Below are 17,924 nucleotides of genomic sequence, written 5' to 3' on the forward strand. Positions count from 1 at the left end.
GAAGACGAAGAAGACCCCATCAGCGACGACCCGGAACCCTGAACCCGGGCCTATCTAGCCCACCGGAGTATATATCCTTCTATCTACAGGAAGGCTCGACATGAACCTGGTAATCTATTCTTACTCCGTAAGAAGTAGGCAGTACTTAGATATCTTGATAGTCGAAGGATCCTACGCAAAGTATCTGAGAGCCAGCCTCGCGCCTTGTCTCTCTCGTCATGTCTGATATGAACGTCATGCGCCAGGCCCCCGAATCCAGGACGGGATCTGGATAGCCCCGTACTTTATATCCATTTAGACTTTGCATCAGCTTGAGACAGTCAACTCAAAACTTGGGGCTTGGAGGCTACAATGTAGATTTCGTGGTAGCTTCCATAGGCTGTAGGCTGTAGCTCCGTCTAAGTTAACCCAACAATCCCCGTCGGCCCTGTGGTCTTGGCGGACGTTAAGTGATAGTCGCCCATCCTGGTAAGTTGTCCGGGGGCGACGAGGGTCTTTGTCCGTAGTATGCTATGCAGTGCGTGGGTGTATGGTTAGGACGGACTAAACACGGAATCTTTTTCCGAGCGTGATGTTTGGTTGGTGGTGTTTCCTTTCTCTTTGCGCTGGGATGGAGCTAGTGGTATGGTGTACTTGTGTTTGGTGTAGTGTTACTGTCTGAGTGTGTTTGGAAGACTGGTTCCTTTGTTGTGATTGGGATCTGCGAATTTGGTCACCATGATGGATGAAAATGCAGGTGCATTTGTTGTCCAGTGCTTTTACTTCTGTGTTGTGATTAGGAACAGTCTGTACGATAAGGTAGAGAGGTATTTGTCTACCAATGATATTGTGACTGACGCTAGATGAGATGATCATTTCTAGTACTCTCTACACTATAGTGGTTGCACATGGATTTCCTAAGCAGTCTCAATATTGGTTACTCCGCCTCAGCTTCACCCATGACACACGCCAGGTTTGTCGTACAGGGGCTCAGGGTTGCCGCGTACCTCGTGTAATACCTGTCTTATGTGGAGCAGCAGCATCATGGGTTCCTGCAGTTCCCGCAATTATATCCTTTGGCCGCAGGGCGGATCATCCTGGCAAGCCGCAGTGTCTCTGCAGAATGCATCCATAATCATCTTTGGTGACCTCGACGTATCGTTCAAACACTCGTATATCGGCGCAGGCAGGGTCGGCTTTCACCCTGAGTCTCTGTCGTTCTCAGACCTCCAATGGTTGTAGTAAGAACGGTCCTGATGAGATGACAGACCCCCGAACGATCAGGATTTGACAATATCCATGGAAGCGAGACACCATACAAGTGGTTCCCGTCGGAGTTGTCTGGACCTGCTGTTTGCGGAACAAACAACTTTGGGGACGTCTTCTCGAATGTAGCACGCCTGATATGCAGCAGGGTGGAGCGATAAATGGACCATGGATTTCGACGGACCCAGAGCGCGCTTTAGGGGATGGGTCCTGTAAAGTTGGCTTCCAACTGGATGCCATGACGAGGCAAGAGACAGCAGATAAATGGTCGTTGAGCTACCCAGCCGCTCCTGTTGCCGCTAGCTTTAATGGTTCACTTCTCTCCTACTCTGCACCATCTCCCACTCAAGTCAAACCATAGTTGTCTATGAAACCATACTGGAGAAATGACAGTGGACGAGACAGAATTGAGTGTTACACGGAAAGGGCAAACGCAGTGATGGGTAACATGCTATAGGGTGCTTAATAGTCAAAAGAGAGAGAGAAAAAAAAAGGTGATCATCATGATCACTTGGTGTCAAACCCCGCGGGAAATCCTGTGAGACCTATATTCTATCATCAAGTCCTTGCGGGCTTCCGAGCTCGAGGCGACTGCTAGTAGCTTTCTCAGCATTCTTCTCCGGGTGTAATAAAGTTCGACATGCTCTCCTCAAGCTTCTTGTCGAGAGCTAAGAGACGATCTTGAAATGAATCCAATGCCTCCCATACGTCTTCGGTCGTCGTCAGGTCTTCCACTGGCTTTGGTGTAGGGTGTGTCGAGGTAGGACTGAGAGTAGCCACCGACAAAGATTGATTGTCATCCACTTCGGGACTTTGAAGAGGATCAATTTTGTTTTCACCTGTTGCATATTGTCAACTTGGTTCAAGATGGTACATGTGCTATATCAGAATTCTGGCATCAATTGCGAGGAGAAATCGGAGGTAGCAAATAACAGATCAAACAAAACGAGGGCTGCTCACGGTGCATCGATTGAGATTCTGGTAGAGGGGACAAGGCCGCAGATCGATCGTCCGGTTCGGGAGTGTAACAACTCATGTCGGATGGGGTATCTACTAGCAGAATTAGCAACGTGGGGTCTGTCCAACCACATTCGTAAGAGGACGCACCTGGTTCAGGACTTGTCTGATGCGTGTCGTTGCGAGTGTTGTCCCAGGAAGCACTGTACCTACGGACAAAGCGAGCGATGCGCTTGGAGTCGACTTCCTGACCACCGACTCGAAAGGCGGTTTGCTTGCCTCGAGCAGCTCGCTTTTGCTGCTTTCGGATCATCACATGGACTTCTTTGGCCTTGATGTTCTTTCGGACATGCCATGCCGCCAAACGATCCTTGAATTGCTTTTCTCTGGGAAGTCCAAGTTAGGCAAGAAGTTCAACCATCGGATGCAGTTCACCATAGGTAATCCAGAAACAGAAGTACAAGCGAGGCAAATGCGAGAAGGGGAGAGATAATTTCCCTGTTCTTGCTTTCGTTGAACGGGATCAAGAAAAGCCGCTTCATCTTGAGGGGGAAAAAACAGGGCATGATCAACTCCATGAGATGCTCATGTGATGTGAACACAGGTCAACCAGGAATGGAAACCAAGGGGAGAAGAGAAAAAAAAGGGAAAGAACACGAGGGAAAGGAAGACAGTACGATGCAACGAAGTTATAATCATGTTCCATGATCCGTTTCACATCTCTTAGTTTCAGCTGATGGTCGCGATAAAGACGCTCAATCACCGTACGGTACTCATTCCAGTCGTCAGACCTGCGGGGACGAAAGACTGCTGAGGACGAAGACGATGAGGAAGCAGAGAAGTTGGATGACGAGGCGATGGAACCATCCATCATTAACGAATCACCAGAACTACTCTGGTAGGCATACTCTAGAGCTCACGAGGGCGAGATAGCCGGTGATGATGATCGGCGCAGACGGCGATGAGTTGTAGAAGGGTGAAAAGAAAACAAACGTTGGGGAAATGGCGGTCCAAATAGAGAAGAGAAGGGCAATGAGGCACAATAGAATTACAAAAAGACTTCTTATGTAGTAGAGGAGTGTATCTTGTAAAGTCGACAATATCGACGATTTCTCAGTTGCCTGTTACAGCACAAGCGGCTGTGAGGTAGTCCCAGACAACCGTATGGAGTTGTAGGTAGTTGTCAGTTGAATCTGGTTCAGATGCAGAAGTCACTAGTCGCAGTTGGGTGAAAGTAGCCCAAGGAGACCCAGCAGATATCGTAGTGACAAAGGAACGGTCTATTACTCAGACAGCAACGAGTGGCCAGTCAGTCGGTAGTAGAACTGAGGGCAATTGCTTCAGGACGACTGCACGAGAAACGACAGCAGTCAGGGTAAAAGGCAAGTAAAAGCATGTGGTCTGTGTCTGTCTGTAAGTACGTGGTAGCTAGCAGCCTCGCTAGCATCCAATAATGATAAAAGTAATCAATTTTCGAGCAGTTTCTTTATGGGCCATCGTTGTTCCTGCTTCCCTTCCAACAGAAAACTGCCAGCAAATCCTTCTATAAAATTCGAGGAATTGAGCTATCTGGGATAATAACCGACATAATAATAAACATTCGAATACTTATTAATGCTAGATAGAACATATCAAATTAGATAAAGGTTTTCTTACTACTGAACCAAGAGGAAAAAGAAAACAACTGTCTGACAGTGATTGTACACAGTTCTCCGTAGATCAGGTATAAAAAAAAAGGAGGTAAATAAAAGAAAAATAGATAATAGAGAATACAACGAGGCTACAGGGGAAAAAAGGTTCGAAACGAAGGATACAACCCGGGGCCAAAAGGAGGCTAAGGGTGTCCACCCGGCGGCCTAAGTACGGGGCTAGCACTTCCTAGCTGGTCGTCGTGCTCCGTACTTTGGCTTGAACGAGAGACCAGAACAGCAAACAGATGATGGACAGCAAAGGGCAAAAATGTCGGAGTAGTCCAGAAAATAGATTAATTAGGCAGGGTCCGGAATCAAAAAGAAAAAAAAAAATTTCATAATCAAACCTGAGGCCAACATCTCATATATAATATATAAGTGATGAAATGCTCATGGGCTTTTTTGCTCAAGGGGAGAAATGACGATGAGGCCGACTAGCAAGGACCTCTGCTTGCCCTTTGCGGCCACTTGCTGCTGGAACGACCGCGGATATCCCGATCCTTGCTCCAGTGGGCCAATTGGTCGGCCAGTAGCTAATAGTACTGATGGTCCGTGTACTTTTGATGTGATCCCCCGGTGCTGTTGACAGAGGTACGCATTTATTACATCGTAACTTCGTACGGAGTACTTCCAATTATTCCATGGATTTCCCTCCCTTACAAAACTAATGTGTGCGTGGGGAGACAAGTTCGTTGTACCATGGAGTCAGTCAAAACCAGCTCATAACGATGAACACGGGGATAAACGGACAATACCCACTCTTCTCTAGTTCACACGTAGCTACAGAGCACTAAATAATCTAGCCCTCTTCAAGCATAACTTTTCAATAACAGGTAACTTGCAAAGTTCTTTGTCAAGTGAAGTCAAGTCCCAGGGGCTTGACCTCTTTCACAAAAGCACAATGTACCATATTCTCGGTATTCATACTGCCATGCTAACTAGGTACATATTGATCAACTGTCAATATAGGTACGGGTCAGGGATTAAAAGTGTCATTCTGATCGCCTGACCGCGCTTCGTGCTTCATGCTTCATCCTCCGTACCTCTGTCGTCCGTAAAGAATGAGTTACGTGCCTTCTTTACGTACTTTGTGTTCGCCTGCGCTAATCCTGCAGGTGTACCATTGCTTACATGCCATCCGATGCAGCTACTACTTCATCAGGACTAACGTGACTCCAGTGCGTGTAGGGTATGATCAAGGATCGACTTGACTTCATTAAATGACTGGGAAGAATTAAGTCATCGACGGGGAAACGGACTGAACAAATTCTGTCAATACTTCAAATTGGCGACCTAACTTTTGCCTCTGAAACCTGGGGCCCCATCACCTGTTGGCAAAGTCTTGGGATGGAGGGTACCATGACCCCCAGCATATGTATGAGGACACAGCTAATTAGGTATGTACTATGTAGGTACCTGGGAATGGTAGGCCACAAAAGTCCGGTATGGGGCAAAGCAGCGAGAATAACAGGATAGTGGACAATAAGCGCTCATTAAGAACAGGAGAACTCTCGCATTGTCTGTTCAGCTTCCAAGGTTTTATTTGAAATCGGGGTGGCACGGCCTAGTTGTCTCGAGTCATGATTGATGACATGATGGCGAAGAGGTCTAAGCTCCAGTTCAATCCTGGCGACTCCGTATTAAGTCAACAACTCTCTCCAGCTATGACTCCAGTGCTCTGATTATCAGCTGATTATTTGTCTAAGATGATGGTGCAATACCAAGTTAACGTCGCTACGCCTCTCCTCTGCTCTCAGCTGAAAGTAATACTTTACAGCTATCTCATAGTCGAGTCTTGTTATTTATCCTGAAGAAGTAAGCCCTGAAGACTGTAAGGCACCCTTGCTCGGGTGGATTATCCCCTCTTTAGGAAAGAATCGGCGGTGCGTTATGCTGGTGGACCAGATCGGATGTGTCCGTCCGGTCCCATCAACCTACCATAAGGTACTTCCTACTATGAAGCGATATCTACTCGTACTTTGCGCTACTCACAATATTTCGACACTGATACATCCGTCCATCCATGGGACCATCCATGGGACCATCCATGGGACCATCCATGGGACCATCGTCGCACAAAACCCGGAGATTATCACCTTTAAACGAACGGTTACTGACGTGCTTTCATTGGTTAGATCTAGAGAATATTGTTGGCAAAGCTGCCCACTTCTCCATCTTCCAGCACACTCCCAGGTGGAACGGGTATCCGGTCAAGGCACGGACTGCTCCGTGGTGAGTTCCAGATATCCAAAGGGGCGCTACCAACACTGGCCAGAAGACAGAAAACGGTCACCGAGTACAGGAGACTAGGTACGGAGTTCACTCATAAACCATATTTCGCATCCATCAAGCTCGGCACTACTCCAAAAATGGGTGGGAAGCACTCCCTTACTTTGACGGCTTAATCTTGAGATGACATATCCCTCCTGGACTCGAGCAGTACTCAGCCACAACGTCAACAGCGGCCAAGCTGAAAAGGAGAAAGGACCCTTTTCATCGACATATACTACCTTGTCGTTTTCAGTATATCTAACCCGTACGCTGATTCGTGGCGGAATCATCCACCCTTTCGTCATAAATGGGTTGAAAAAACGAACTGGTGGCAAATGCGATAGACTATGGTGAACTGCATGCCAAAAGTTCGGTTCCAAGCGCCCGCCGTTTCGCCAGAGAATGATACTCTGCCTAGATTGGCCTTGCAAATTCCAATATGCAAGGTGGATACACAGTCGACTTCTGATGGTTGACAAAGAAAGAGAAAAATAACCTCGTGTGTCGGGAGCGGCCCGAAACAACCCATTCCTTGCTGACGCGTATGGTCATTAATGATCAATCATCAATAATAAGTAAAAGGTTGACAGTCCCAGCAGCATGGATCAGTAGAATGAATGAGGGTCTTTCGGACCGTCTGGTTTCTTTGATCTTGAAGTTGCTACTTCGACCGTCGTCGATTGGCCCACCGGCGTTTGGTGGGTTACATTGGATGTGATTGGAGACAAAGAGACGCAAAGAGGGACAAGGAAAAGAAGAAACAATGCGCTGGGATTTGACCGTCGTCTGGCTAGACTAATCGAAAAGCGGTTTCGTAGTGCGTACAGTAATATTGTTACTAGGGCGATGCAAGACTCCATGACACCTGTCACCTATAATGGTCGGAATAAGATTGCGTCGCGCCTCCTCCACTTCCCAGGTTGTTACGGAACATGTCAACATCACAGCCGCCGGGCTAATGGACGATCTCCCGTTCCCTTTATATGGCATTCGCTTGTAAGTCGTAACGACTAACCACGAGTCGATACGACGGGGTCTGGTTGCCATGATACAACAAGGATCAACTTCCAACACGCCGTTGTGGACCGTGCAAACCGTCCTGTCAGCAAATGCTCGGCTACCGCTTTGGCAGATCTAGAGTCGTCATCTACTTTCCCACGGTTCATAGGAAGGTATTTCCGAGGACCATCTTTCTGCACCAGAACCACTTGATGGCCGAGCAAGAAGAGGAAAAGCCAAAGACGTTGTCCTCTTGACCGCATAGACACCGCCTGGAATGTCATTAAACTGCGAAGTACTGTCGATCGATGCCTTTTCTATGAGACAAAGACCACAATGGTCGTGCTACGAGGCACAACGCAAGGGTGACAGACTGCCATCCGCATCTCTCGCAGAGCGAGACAAACGTCAAGTCCAGCCAGTCGAGGCCTCAGCCGGAATTCAGATCCTAAGGGGGTGGACCGAGGCAACCATGAGACTACTTGCATCGCAAATCGTAATCAACCAGGTTGTGTCCGGATACACTTTTGTTCTTCCCGATTGGCGCCAGAGCGCTGGAAGGGAATGCCACAAGTGCAACTCCCATGTAATTGGCCGTAGACGGCGCTGCGTGGTGGATCTACTAGTGAGATCCTTGACATCAGCTTGATACTGGCTTGTGTGAAGGCGAATCAGGTAGGAAGAGCTGCTTGAGGCTACACAGCATGCAGTACACCCATGTTGCCCCGTATGACGTTGGTCCTACTTTCGAGTCGGACTGGCCGTTGCGAGTCGGGCCTGTTCGCCCGCTGCGACAGCTGCAGCGGCCACAGCTGCGGAATTACTGGATCCAGCACTGGCAACATTGCTTGCATGAGCTAGCAAGAATTTGCAACAGGTCAGCGTGTACTTGCACGCGCGCGTCCAGGTCTCGTCGTTTTGGTTGAAACCAAGTTTGATGCTCGCATCGCCGATTTTATCCCGCTTGATCTCGTACGGGAGTTTTAACCCTGCTACGGGAGCATTACCGTGACCCCGACGAGTCGACGAGGCAGGTGCTGGAGTCTTCTCCACGAATTCTCCCAGCTGACGTAAACATTCCAAGAAAGCAACCATACCTGCATCAAACCGGCGGTGAAGCCAAGGAAGATTGAGCGGGAGATCTCCAGAAGAGAAAAGATCGAGAGTAGTGATTTTTGCCGCCGGAGAGGTCTCTGCGTTCCCCCCACCGAGCGCGGACTGAGCTGGTGACGTTCGTGGATATTCAATCTTCTCAATCCGTGACATGGATCCCATTGGCTTCAGTCGATACCCCTGAAACTGGAATCCCAACTTCTCAGCGATAGTAGCCAACAATAGTGTCGTCTGACCCCAAGCTGCGTTGATTTCTGGCCACTCCACCGACGGATTGGTCAGACGACCCAGTCGCAGCCCGTTGATAGTCCCGAAGTAGCCATCGTGCCCAATACAAAAGGCATCATTGTAAACATTGGTACGTTGTAGCCGTTCCAGCTGGCGTGAATCATGATCGTACCGCATATTCAGGGCATCGCGTTCGTTTTGAAATTCAGACAGCGTCAACGCAAATGCGTTCCGGTCTCGCCAGAACTTCTCCTCTTCGAGGTCCAGCTGTCGCGACTCTTCCTCCAGAGCTGCGATTTCCTCGTCCAGGGCGGCCTTTTCCTTCTCCAATGCGACAAGCTCCTCAAATGCCGCCTCTTCCGCCGCGAGGGTCTCCTTGAGCGACTGTTCAGCCGCCTCGATCTCCTCCGCTGTGGGTGCTGAAGAGTTCAAATCCCTTAGGAATGATATGTAAGCGTCCCGCTCCTTGGTGGCAGACACAAGCCGTTTTTGTAGCCCATCCACAAGCATTTCCGTGCACTCGACACAAATCGGATGGTCTATATCGGAGCGAGCTGATATGATTTCAAATAGCCGATTTGATCTCTCTACTTGATCCGAGAAAGAACCTTCTTCTGGTTCCCGTTCACTGTTCGGGACGCCAGACGGCCTTTTGTTCGCCCACGACTGACCTTCTCCGTTGTTGTTCGAGCTGGTGTGGGGTGGGCCGACCTGTGACTCCGTGAGCATGACGAACGACATATTGCCGCTGTCTCTCCGGCCCAGCCTGGGAGGGTTTCTTCGGCCGCTGCCCGTAGGCCGGGGTGCTGGGATCGATCTTCTGTATAGAGGCGTCGTAGCATGGTTGGAGACTCGGTCGTAGAGATCTCGTCTTTCGGGGGGATAGGAAGGTAGCGTAGAGGATGTGGTGTTGTTTTCCGGAAAAGTTCTGCCTGTTGAACCTATTTATCGATGGAAAAGTTAGCGAACGTATACGATTCTTCCATAGGGAATTCAGCTGGAGCTTTACCGACGAGTAAGTCAAAGGCCGCCGGATTGAGCGCCTCAAGGGAGCCATCCAGCTTCAGTGGTGTCCGACATTTCTGGCAATACATGTTTGTAGGGTGTTGGAGATGTCGTTCCATGCATTATGCGCAAGAGAAGAACCCGTCTGGTACAGATAAGATGGGTGGTTGTTCTGACTAGAGGGAGAAGCAAATGGGGGAGATAATGCACGGTGTTCCGCAGGGAGACGTCATGCAGCAACCTGTGCCACGGCGTCGCGTGTTTTGGTCCGCTGTCTGAGCCATGGAGGGAGCAGATTCAATGGCTCGAATTTGCACCCTTACTGAACGACAGTTCACTCAATAGAGAAATAACGGCTATAACAATAGGGCCTAGCTCATGAATGGGTTTGCCGTTTACTTTGTCCTCTCAGTCGTCCATATTATGTGAATCGTATCCGACCTTCGTTTGCAGCCATACAGTTGGGAATAACACATGTCTGCCTACATTACTGCAGCACAACTTTGCGACCTCTACCTTTTATGCAGACTCCCAGCACATAGCCTTCAATGACTCTCGCGACCGTTCCAACATCCCTCGAACCAGGAAGTCCGTCAATTCCCCCAACCCCAACTGTATTTCTGAAAGCTCGAATAGAGTTCTTGCTCCTTCGGTGTCTGCCTACGCCTACGAATTCTACAGCTCACTTGAACCTCAATCATCATGGAAAGGCCTCGGAAAAGACCCCGTTTATCCTTGGGTGTTCATGGCGAAGACCCAGACGATATCGACCTGCAGGAAGCCAGAGCCCAAAATGACCTCCGCCTCAAATCGATCTTTGAACGCATCTTCGAAAAATACGGGAAAGATTTCACGGATATTGGGGATGAAATCGATTTACAGACAGGGAAAATTGTGGTCAATAATGGTCACTTGCAGAGAATGTCCTCCGAAGGTGATACTGGGGAAAAGGACGAGGCAGGATGGTTCTTCAAGGAAGATCTGCCCACGTCTACGGTTCAGATCTCTAAAGCTACGCTGCCAGGATCTGTACATGACTTGGAGGTAGCAACAGAAACTGGCCATGACGATACGACAGACGGAGTGCAGCTACAGCGCACGCTTACGTCGCCGCAGCCGCTCCCAGCGCTGCGGTTAGACCGGGCATATGATGAAAAGCGGCCTCCCGAGACAGGCGAGGCGGATTTGGATGACGATTCCAGGAGTGTGGACTCCTTGTTGGACTGTGCATTGATCGTCCCCAATGACTCAGATAAACCTGATAGTCAAGCCCTGCCGCTTGAAAGTGAGGCTTTTCCCACAAAAGCAATTACTACGGCTAAACCGCCCGTCCAATCCCAACAGACACGTGGAGTCCAAGCGAACGAGCCAGTAGAGTCTATCTGGCGCGTGCCTGAGATTAAAGGCGGGTTCTCGACGCCAGTTTTTTACCGATCACGCCCCAAGCTTCCTTTGACTGCTGTCCGGTCTGTATCTCCTCCAAAAGCGGGGTCTCTGTGGGCACTTCCTGGACAGTCGAGGTGCAACACAGACGGCAGAAAAGGAAAACGCAGAAAGAAACCTGGAGTTGACCAACGAAAATACAAGCTCCAATCAAGCCCCGTCTTGCACGACTGGTCCTTTGCAAAAACCCCTGACGGAAATGAATCAGACGATCCTCTGCAGGAAGACTATCAACCATCGCCAACACCGAAAACCCCCATTCATATCAGGGCCAAATCTCATTTGGAAAACACTCCGAGTCGCACAAAGGATGAGCGCAGACGGCTTCCCCCTCAGCTGAATCCTGGTTCCCAACCCACCATCAATGCTCTTCATGGGGCAACAGAGCCCAGAATCGCCAACAGCGCAGCTTCACAGTTAGAGCCTGAGACCATTGAAAAACGTGCAGATCAGTGTCTTTCCGTAGATACGCATATCTCTGCAGCAAAACAACACGCCGACCCGGCCATAGCGCAGGCGTCCACTCCTACTAGAGCCAAAAGGACACTGATGACGCCAGACGAGGCGAAGCTGATCATCCGCATGAGGCAGATTGAAGGAAAGAAATGGAAGGAAGTCCACGAGCATTTTCCCCAGCGAAAACTAATTTCACTCATCCAGTGGAACCAGACGCATTGGACTGAACGACATGACAAACCGCCTCGAATCTCCAAGCCTTGGTCAAAGGAGGAGGTAGACAAATTGCAGGCTTTCAAGGACCAGCAAGGTTTAACTTGGTCCCATATTCGTGCCGCCCTTCCCGGCCGTTCACACGCGGAAATAGAGTTTGCACTATTGAGACTGTGGGCTGAGCTGGGACAAAGTACGGATGTCCAAGGCTCGTGAGCGAAGCGAAGCCGATAGGCAACGGAGCCCACGTCCCAGAGCAGTCGACTCTCAACTTCTCTGGCCAAGCCCACAAAGCCACGGGAACAGGCCGACCGCGAGAAGGAGAAGGAGAGTGTGTGAGACGTGCTCCCAGGAGTTCAGCTCTGACCGCAAAGCCCTGCACCTTTCAAACGAGAATCCATAAAATGTCGTAGTTTGTACCAAACAGCTATTCGTCATCTTTGGCGTTCAGAACGTCCTCGAGTTTGGTATCTACCGCACCGCCGACATCTCCAGCCTTGGCCCAGAATCGAGAAAGGTGCCTTGAGCCAGAGTCAGACAGGATTGTGACGATCCTATGGCCAGGACCGAGCTTCATCGCTGTTTTGACTGCCGCAAAACCTGTATCATAGTGATTAGCAAGGTAGCAAACTAGGTACCAACAAGAATATACCCACAATTGACAGCACTGCTACTTCCAACGAAGATACCATCCTTTTCGACTAACCATCTAGCCATGGCCAACGCCTGCGCATCCGTCACTCGCACAGCATCGTCGACGAGCTCCTTTCCTGCTTCGAAGTTGGCAGTGACGCGATTAATCCCAATTCCTTCAACGATCGTGTCAACCTGCCTTCGCCTCCTCGTGCCTTCTCTCTCCTTAATATCAAACATAACGCCGAAGCGTACTCGATTGTAGAGTCCACTTCCCTGAGGATCGGCCAGCACTACACTCAAATTTGGAATCCGAGGCTTCAGGAAGAGGGCGACGCCAGAGATTGTACCCCCAGTACCAGCGCCAGCGACGAACGCGTCAAGTTTACCATTGCACTGCGCATAAATTTCCGGCCCTGTACCGTTGTAATGAGCTCTCCAATTAGCTTCGTTTTCAAACTGGTCTGCGAAGAAGCCTCTGCCACCCGAGGGAGACAGTGTCTGAGCTTGAGCGAGGGCACGCGCGCGATTGACAAAGTTGTCCTTTTCAACAATCGGTGCGGGAGGTACACGATCTACTATTGCGCCTAATTTCAGGAGCAGGTTGGACTTTTCGATAGCTTGGTCAGATGGCATGCAACTAATAAGCGTCAGTTGCGGTATGAACACTTCATGCAAGCGTACGAGTCGATACTCACATGTGAGCGAGGTAGCCCTTTGCTCTGGCAAGACTAGCCAGTGAAATTCCGGTCGAACCTGACGTGCCCTCGTATATGGTATCCCCGGAGTGAGGTTTCAAGATACCTTTTTGCTCGGCCTTTGCAGGTTAATTTTTGGCATGAGAAGGGACCGGGGCCACATATCACATACAATTTCAATCATGCTTAAAGCTACTCGGTCCTTGGAGCTCTGACCTGCTCCGTTCAGAAACTACAACACCATTAGAGATGGATTTTTTCAATGTAGACGAATAGACAAAATCACCATACCTCTGCTTTCCCAAGAATCTCGCATCCAGTCGCATCGGATAATGATTTGATGCGTAACAGAGGAGTATTTCCGATGCAGCCTTCAATGCCGTCAACAATTGCAGGAGGCCCTGACCTGACCGTCAAAGAGTCTGCGGAGCCATCCTGCAGGACCTTTGTCGGCTGAGAACGAGTCCCTCGGATGCGATTCTTCAACTCCGGATACAGAAGCTCAGAAAACCCCACCGCGAGGAGGATTCCAGCCACAAAGGCGGTTCCTATAGAGACTCTAGAATGATCAGACATTCTGAGAAGTAATGCTCCGTGGTCGGTCAAAACATAAAAGCGCGCCCGAAATCAAAAGAGCAACTATCTAGATCGCATCCAAGCGAGAGAGGTTAGTGTAGAAAGTCGGAGAGAAAGCTCGGGCCACTTGAGGAACTCCTCCGCCAGCCCCCATCCATCATCCTTCATTATCGTCATTATCGGGCATTTCTGTCAGCTGTCTACTACGGTTGAATTATATTTTCTGGAATACCCGCTGTTCCATCGTCCTATGGACAGCCAGATCCTCAGTCAGCTGTTTCGACAGCTGTTCCGACATCCTGCTTGTCAATCAGTTAGAGCGTCGTCACCGATAACCCGCAGAGCAAATTGCGTCCGGCTGCAAGCGCCAGGTCGTCAACAATGTCGTCCTTTTCTCACGCGACGGTCGCCGACCAAGCGCAGGAGTACCGATGATGGAATGCATTGGCTCAAACGGGGGGATTATCCCAGGGATATTGAGGAGGAATTAAAGACATATCCACTTGTCACTGCGAAAGATCTGCGGAACCGTCGCGAGCGCCCGCGGCAAGTGAAGATGTTGACGAGAGAATTCATTGACGGTACGTGACTTTTGCTTGCTCTGCAGACACATCTGTCAATGGCAAATGTACATGGTATGCTGATCAGTTTTGCTGTTTTTGTAGATAGTCTATATAATCCTCATTACGGCTATTTCTCGAAACACGCGACCATCTTCAGCCCCGGCGAGCCGTTTGATTTCAATAACATCGAAGACGGGCCGGCATTCCATCGCATGCTCGGAGAGCGGTATACAGAATTCGAAAATAAATTGGATGAAACACAGCCGGACGTGGCCCGTCAATTGTGGCATACTCCCACAGAACTGTTCCGCCCTTATTATGGGGAGACAGTCGCACGATACTTGGTGTCAAACTATAAATTGACATTGTATCCGTATCATGACCTGATCATATACGAGATGGGAGCCGGCAACGGTACAATGATGATCAATATTTTGGATTTCATCCGGGATACAGATTACGAAGTATACCAGCGGACCAAGTTCAAGATCATTGAAATCTCCCCCGCACTCGCGAGCCTGCAGATGAAGAATCTGACCGATTCGGTGAATGCAGCTGGGCATATGGACCATGTTGAAATCATCAACCGATCCATATTTGACTGGGATACCTATGTACATTCGCCCTGCTTCTTTCTCGCGTTGGAGGTGTTTGATAATTTCTCTCACGATGCGATTCGATATGACTGCAAGACGGAACTTCCCCAACAAGGCGGCGTGCTGATTGATGCGGACGGCGAATTTCATGAATACTACAATGCGCAACTTGACCCTGTGGCTTCTCGGTTCTTGCGCGTCAGACAGGCTGCGGCGCGTCGGCCGTTTCCGAGCCCTCTGGGCCCCAAAGCTATGCGCCAATTGCGCGGTGCCTTGCCGTTCCAGAGCCCTTATACCCTTCCTGAGTACATTCCTACTCGGCTCATGCAGTTCTTTGATATCTTGGATAGCTACTTTCCTGCACATCGGCTGGTCGCGAGTGACTTTAATAGTCTCCCAGATGCTGTTCCGGGTATCAATGCGCCAGTAGTGCAGACACGTTACAAGAGACGAACAGTCCCAGTGTCTACCCCCTTTGTAAGTACTTTCTTTTTTCTGACGCTTCGGACGCATTCTAATTGTGCAATACAGGTTCATCAAGGCTACTTCGATATATTCTTCCCCACCGACTTCAACGTCATTGAGGATCTCTACCGCGCCATTACTGGGAAACTGACACAAGTGATGAGTCACGAGGATTTCGTCCGCCGTTGGGCGTATATAGAAGACACCGAGACGAGGAGCGGCGAGAATCCGCTGCTGACCTGGTACAAAAATGCCAGCATGCTGATGACGGTCTAGACAAATGTATCAGTACTGTAAATGATATTGAATCATAATCCCATCTTGAAATCATTGCTCCTGTATCAGTCCTTTTGATTCAGGGATGAACAACGTCGATCTCGTATCACCACAGTTCTTTGTGAGTTGATTGGATGAGCTTGCACCAACTTAGTCCTGGGATACGCATTCTCATCCAGCCTGCTCTGGGTATTCGGCAATCCATCCTCCTGCCCCTCTTTGTCCCCCGCAAACAGCTCTCGGATATCGCCTAGAGCTGTGATACAGCTCACCATCTGGATTGGACAGAATATCCTCGGTGCAGGAAACAAGGTTACACACCTCGTATCTGTCATCGATTAGGATCAAATCATCATGCAGCTACCCCATTGTCAGCAATCAAGGGCATCTATATACAGCAGTCCTGTCAACTTCCCATATCCGCAGCGCCTTGATCCATGACCTCTGACCACGCAAACTGATAAACATCATGACACCCTCACCAATACCACATTGGAAATCAGCGGTGCAGCAAAAACGCGCAGCCCAACTCAACGCCATCCCCCCCTCCTGGCGTCTCCCTTCCACAATCCTCACACCTCCCCTACCCAATACCCTCGAAACTATCCGATCATGCGGTCTGCTTTCTGCGGAGGAGCTTGAATGGACCGAGACTAACGATGTGACCAATCTCCTTTCCCGCCTGGCTTCCCGGGAGGTGAGTTCCGTACAGTTGACTACAGCGTTCTGCAAGCGGGCGGCAATCGCGCAGCAGATGACCAAGTGCCTGACGGAGATCTTCTTCGACCGGGCGCTAGCGCGAGCGAAGGAGCTGGATGATCAGTATGAGAAGACTGGTATTCTGACAGGACCTCTGCATGGATTGCCGGTCTCCATCAAGGATCGTTTTGATGTGGAGGGGATGGATACGACGGTTGGTATGTTGTCGCAACTTGTGTGGGACTTGGCTCTTAGAATTGACTGTAGTGAACAGGTTGGGTTGGCTTGATCGGCAAGCCAGCGCAGAGGTCCAGTTCCATTGCCAGATTGCTGGAGTCCATGGGCGCAGTGCTCTACGTCAAGACCAACATACCACAGTCTCTGATGGTATGCGTGCTGCCTCAGTCTGTCTACTTCTGCTGACAAGACTCAGATGTCTGACTCATACAATCACATCTTCGGCCAATCTATCAACGCGTTCAACCACGAGCTCATCTCCGGCGGCAGCTCTGGAGGCGAAGGTGCTCTGCTCGGTGCGCGAGGGAGCATTCTAGGTATCGGGACGGATATCGGGGGCTCGATCCGCATCCCAGCTGCCTTGCAGGGTCTTTACTCTATCTGTCCGACAACAGGCCGTGTCCCGTGGGACTGTTCTTTGTGAGATTCATCAAAACCATGCGTCCCGGAAGAACGGCTGGACTGACGCGCATTACAGTATGCATCAGCACTACCTTGTTCCCCCAGTCGCAGGGCCCATGGCTCGAAGCATCACGACAATTGAGTACTTTATGCAGTCACTTCTCGATTCGAACCCCTGGGACATCGACCCCGGTTGCATACCCATTCCGTGGAGGAAGGAGTTAGCGGCCATGCCTGACCGTAAACTCAAGTTGGGGGTCATCTTCGACGACGGAGTGGTCAAGCCACAGCCGCCTATAACTCGTGCTCTACGCGAAGTAACAAGAAAACTTGCAGCAGCTGGCCATGAAGGTATTCTCTGAGGTGGCTCAAAGGAAGATTGGGGCTAAATTCTCGTAACAGTCATAGAATGGAACACTTCCCTCCACATCAGAGGGACAAATCTTTGGAAGAAAGCTATCCTAGCAGACGGTGGCTCGCACTGCAAACAACTCTGTGACATTGTCGAAGAGCCACTGATCGAAGGGATGCTAGTCGGGACCCCAGCGGATGAACTTTCTATTTTGGAACGGGAAAAGGTAGCTCATTGACCACTAATTCAGGGGCCCTCAAAGTCCACCAGCTGACGCTTTACAGGTCGAGGAAGAAAAGTGGCTCTTCCAAGAACATTATCTCAAGCAGTGGAAAGACAGCGGGATCGATGCGCTCCTCATGCCCGTAACGCCGTGGGTCGGTTACCGACCGAAAACATGGGTGACGAGCTATCAATGGCTGGGTTATACAGCCCTCTTGAATCTCCTAAACTATGCAGCAGTAACGGTGCCTGTGGCGCACGCAGATCCTGCTTTGGATCAGCCTGATCAAGAATGGTTGGCTTATACCCCACGAAATCAGTCTGATGAGTTTAATCATGGCCAGTGTAAGTTATTCGGGTGTACATGCGAGACTTGCTATGCTAATAGTCGTGATAGATGATATCGATTTGGTCAAGAATATGCCCATCTGCATACAGATTGTAGGGGGACGGTTCGGAGAGGAAAAGGCTGTTGCTGTCGCAAAAGTGGTTGATGGGCTTATACATTCGTGACGGGAGGTGGCATGAGCAATGTTATTCCGGGCCAACAACTTGTTTTTGCCAACTACATTACTGCTGGTAGA

The 17,924-nt window shown here is 49.8% G+C and overlaps 6 protein-coding genes across 6 annotated transcripts; 3 read left to right on the forward strand and 3 right to left on the reverse strand.

The window, feature by feature from the left end:
• Window positions 1-750: 750 nt before the first annotated feature.
• AFUA_8G05165 (Clr5 domain-containing protein) lies at window positions 751-3,830 on the reverse strand. The gene is made up of 4 exons (XM_077805318.1): window positions 2,880-3,830; window positions 2,353-2,588; window positions 2,206-2,295; window positions 751-2,084 (listed from the first exon to the last, which is right to left on the reverse strand). The coding sequence occupies exons 1-4, from the start codon at window positions 3,074-3,076 to the stop codon at window positions 1,852-1,854; spliced, it is 756 nt and encodes a 251-aa protein (XP_077661445.1). The 5' UTR covers window positions 3,077-3,830; the 3' UTR covers window positions 751-1,851.
• Window positions 3,831-7,904: 4,074 nt separating this feature from the next.
• On the reverse strand, window positions 7,905-9,245 carry AFUA_8G05170 (beclin 1; the record flags this gene model as incomplete). Its single annotated transcript, XM_742228.1, has 1 exon — window positions 7,905-9,245. One exon carries the CDS (start codon window positions 9,243-9,245, stop codon window positions 7,905-7,907), a length of 1,341 nt encoding a protein of 446 aa, XP_747321.1.
• A 966-nt stretch (window positions 9,246-10,211) lies between these two features.
• Window positions 10,212-11,837, forward strand: AFUA_8G05190 (Myb-like DNA-binding domain protein; the record flags this gene model as incomplete). The annotated part of the gene is made up of 1 exon (XM_742229.1): window positions 10,212-11,837. One exon carries the CDS (start codon window positions 10,212-10,214, stop codon window positions 11,835-11,837), a length of 1,626 nt encoding a protein of 541 aa, XP_747322.1.
• Window positions 11,838-12,048: 211 nt separating this feature from the next.
• On the reverse strand, window positions 12,049-13,528 carry AFUA_8G05200 (putative cysteine synthase; the record flags this gene model as incomplete). The annotated part of the gene is made up of 5 exons (XM_742230.1): window positions 12,049-12,221; window positions 12,278-12,841; window positions 12,953-13,010; window positions 13,059-13,184; window positions 13,244-13,528. The coding sequence occupies 5 exons, from the start codon at window positions 13,526-13,528 to the stop codon at window positions 12,049-12,051; spliced, it is 1,206 nt and encodes a 401-aa protein (XP_747323.1).
• Window positions 13,529-13,967: 439 nt separating this feature from the next.
• Window positions 13,968-15,428, forward strand: AFUA_8G05210 (class I SAM-dependent methyltransferase; the record flags this gene model as incomplete). The annotated part of the gene is made up of 3 exons (XM_742231.1): window positions 13,968-14,109; window positions 14,194-15,164; window positions 15,219-15,428. The coding sequence occupies 3 exons, from the start codon at window positions 13,968-13,970 to the stop codon at window positions 15,426-15,428; spliced, it is 1,323 nt and encodes a 440-aa protein (XP_747324.1).
• A 469-nt stretch (window positions 15,429-15,897) lies between these two features.
• Window positions 15,898-17,853, forward strand: AFUA_8G05220 (uncharacterized protein; the record flags this gene model as incomplete). Its single annotated transcript, XM_077805319.1, has 8 exons — window positions 15,898-16,345; window positions 16,402-16,514; window positions 16,561-16,784; window positions 16,843-17,117; window positions 17,169-17,299; window positions 17,403-17,499; window positions 17,581-17,685; window positions 17,738-17,853. The coding sequence occupies 8 exons, from the start codon at window positions 15,898-15,900 to the stop codon at window positions 17,851-17,853; spliced, it is 1,509 nt and encodes a 502-aa protein (XP_077661446.1).
• Between the last annotated feature and the right edge of the window lie 71 nt (window positions 17,854-17,924).

Source organism: Aspergillus fumigatus, chromosome 8, assembly GCF_000002655.1.
Source record: "Aspergillus fumigatus Af293 chromosome 8, whole genome shotgun sequence".
Classification (NCBI taxonomy): domain Eukaryota; kingdom Fungi; phylum Ascomycota; class Eurotiomycetes; order Eurotiales; family Aspergillaceae; genus Aspergillus; species Aspergillus fumigatus.

Bases quoted from the DNA above. Each gene is read 5' to 3' on its own strand.
- AFUA_8G05165 (XM_077805318.1), bottom strand. From the start codon at position 3,076: ATGATGGATGGTTCCATCGCCTCGTCATCCAACTTCTCTGCTTCCTCA. The intron at 2,589-2,879 runs GTACTGTCTTCC...TGGACTTCCCAG, and splicing joins GATTATAACTTCGTTGCATC to AGAAAAGCAATTCAAGGATC. The intron at 2,296-2,352 runs GTGCGTCCTCTT...TTCTGCTAGTAG, and splicing joins TCAGACAAGTCCTGAACCAG to ATACCCCATCCGACATGAGT.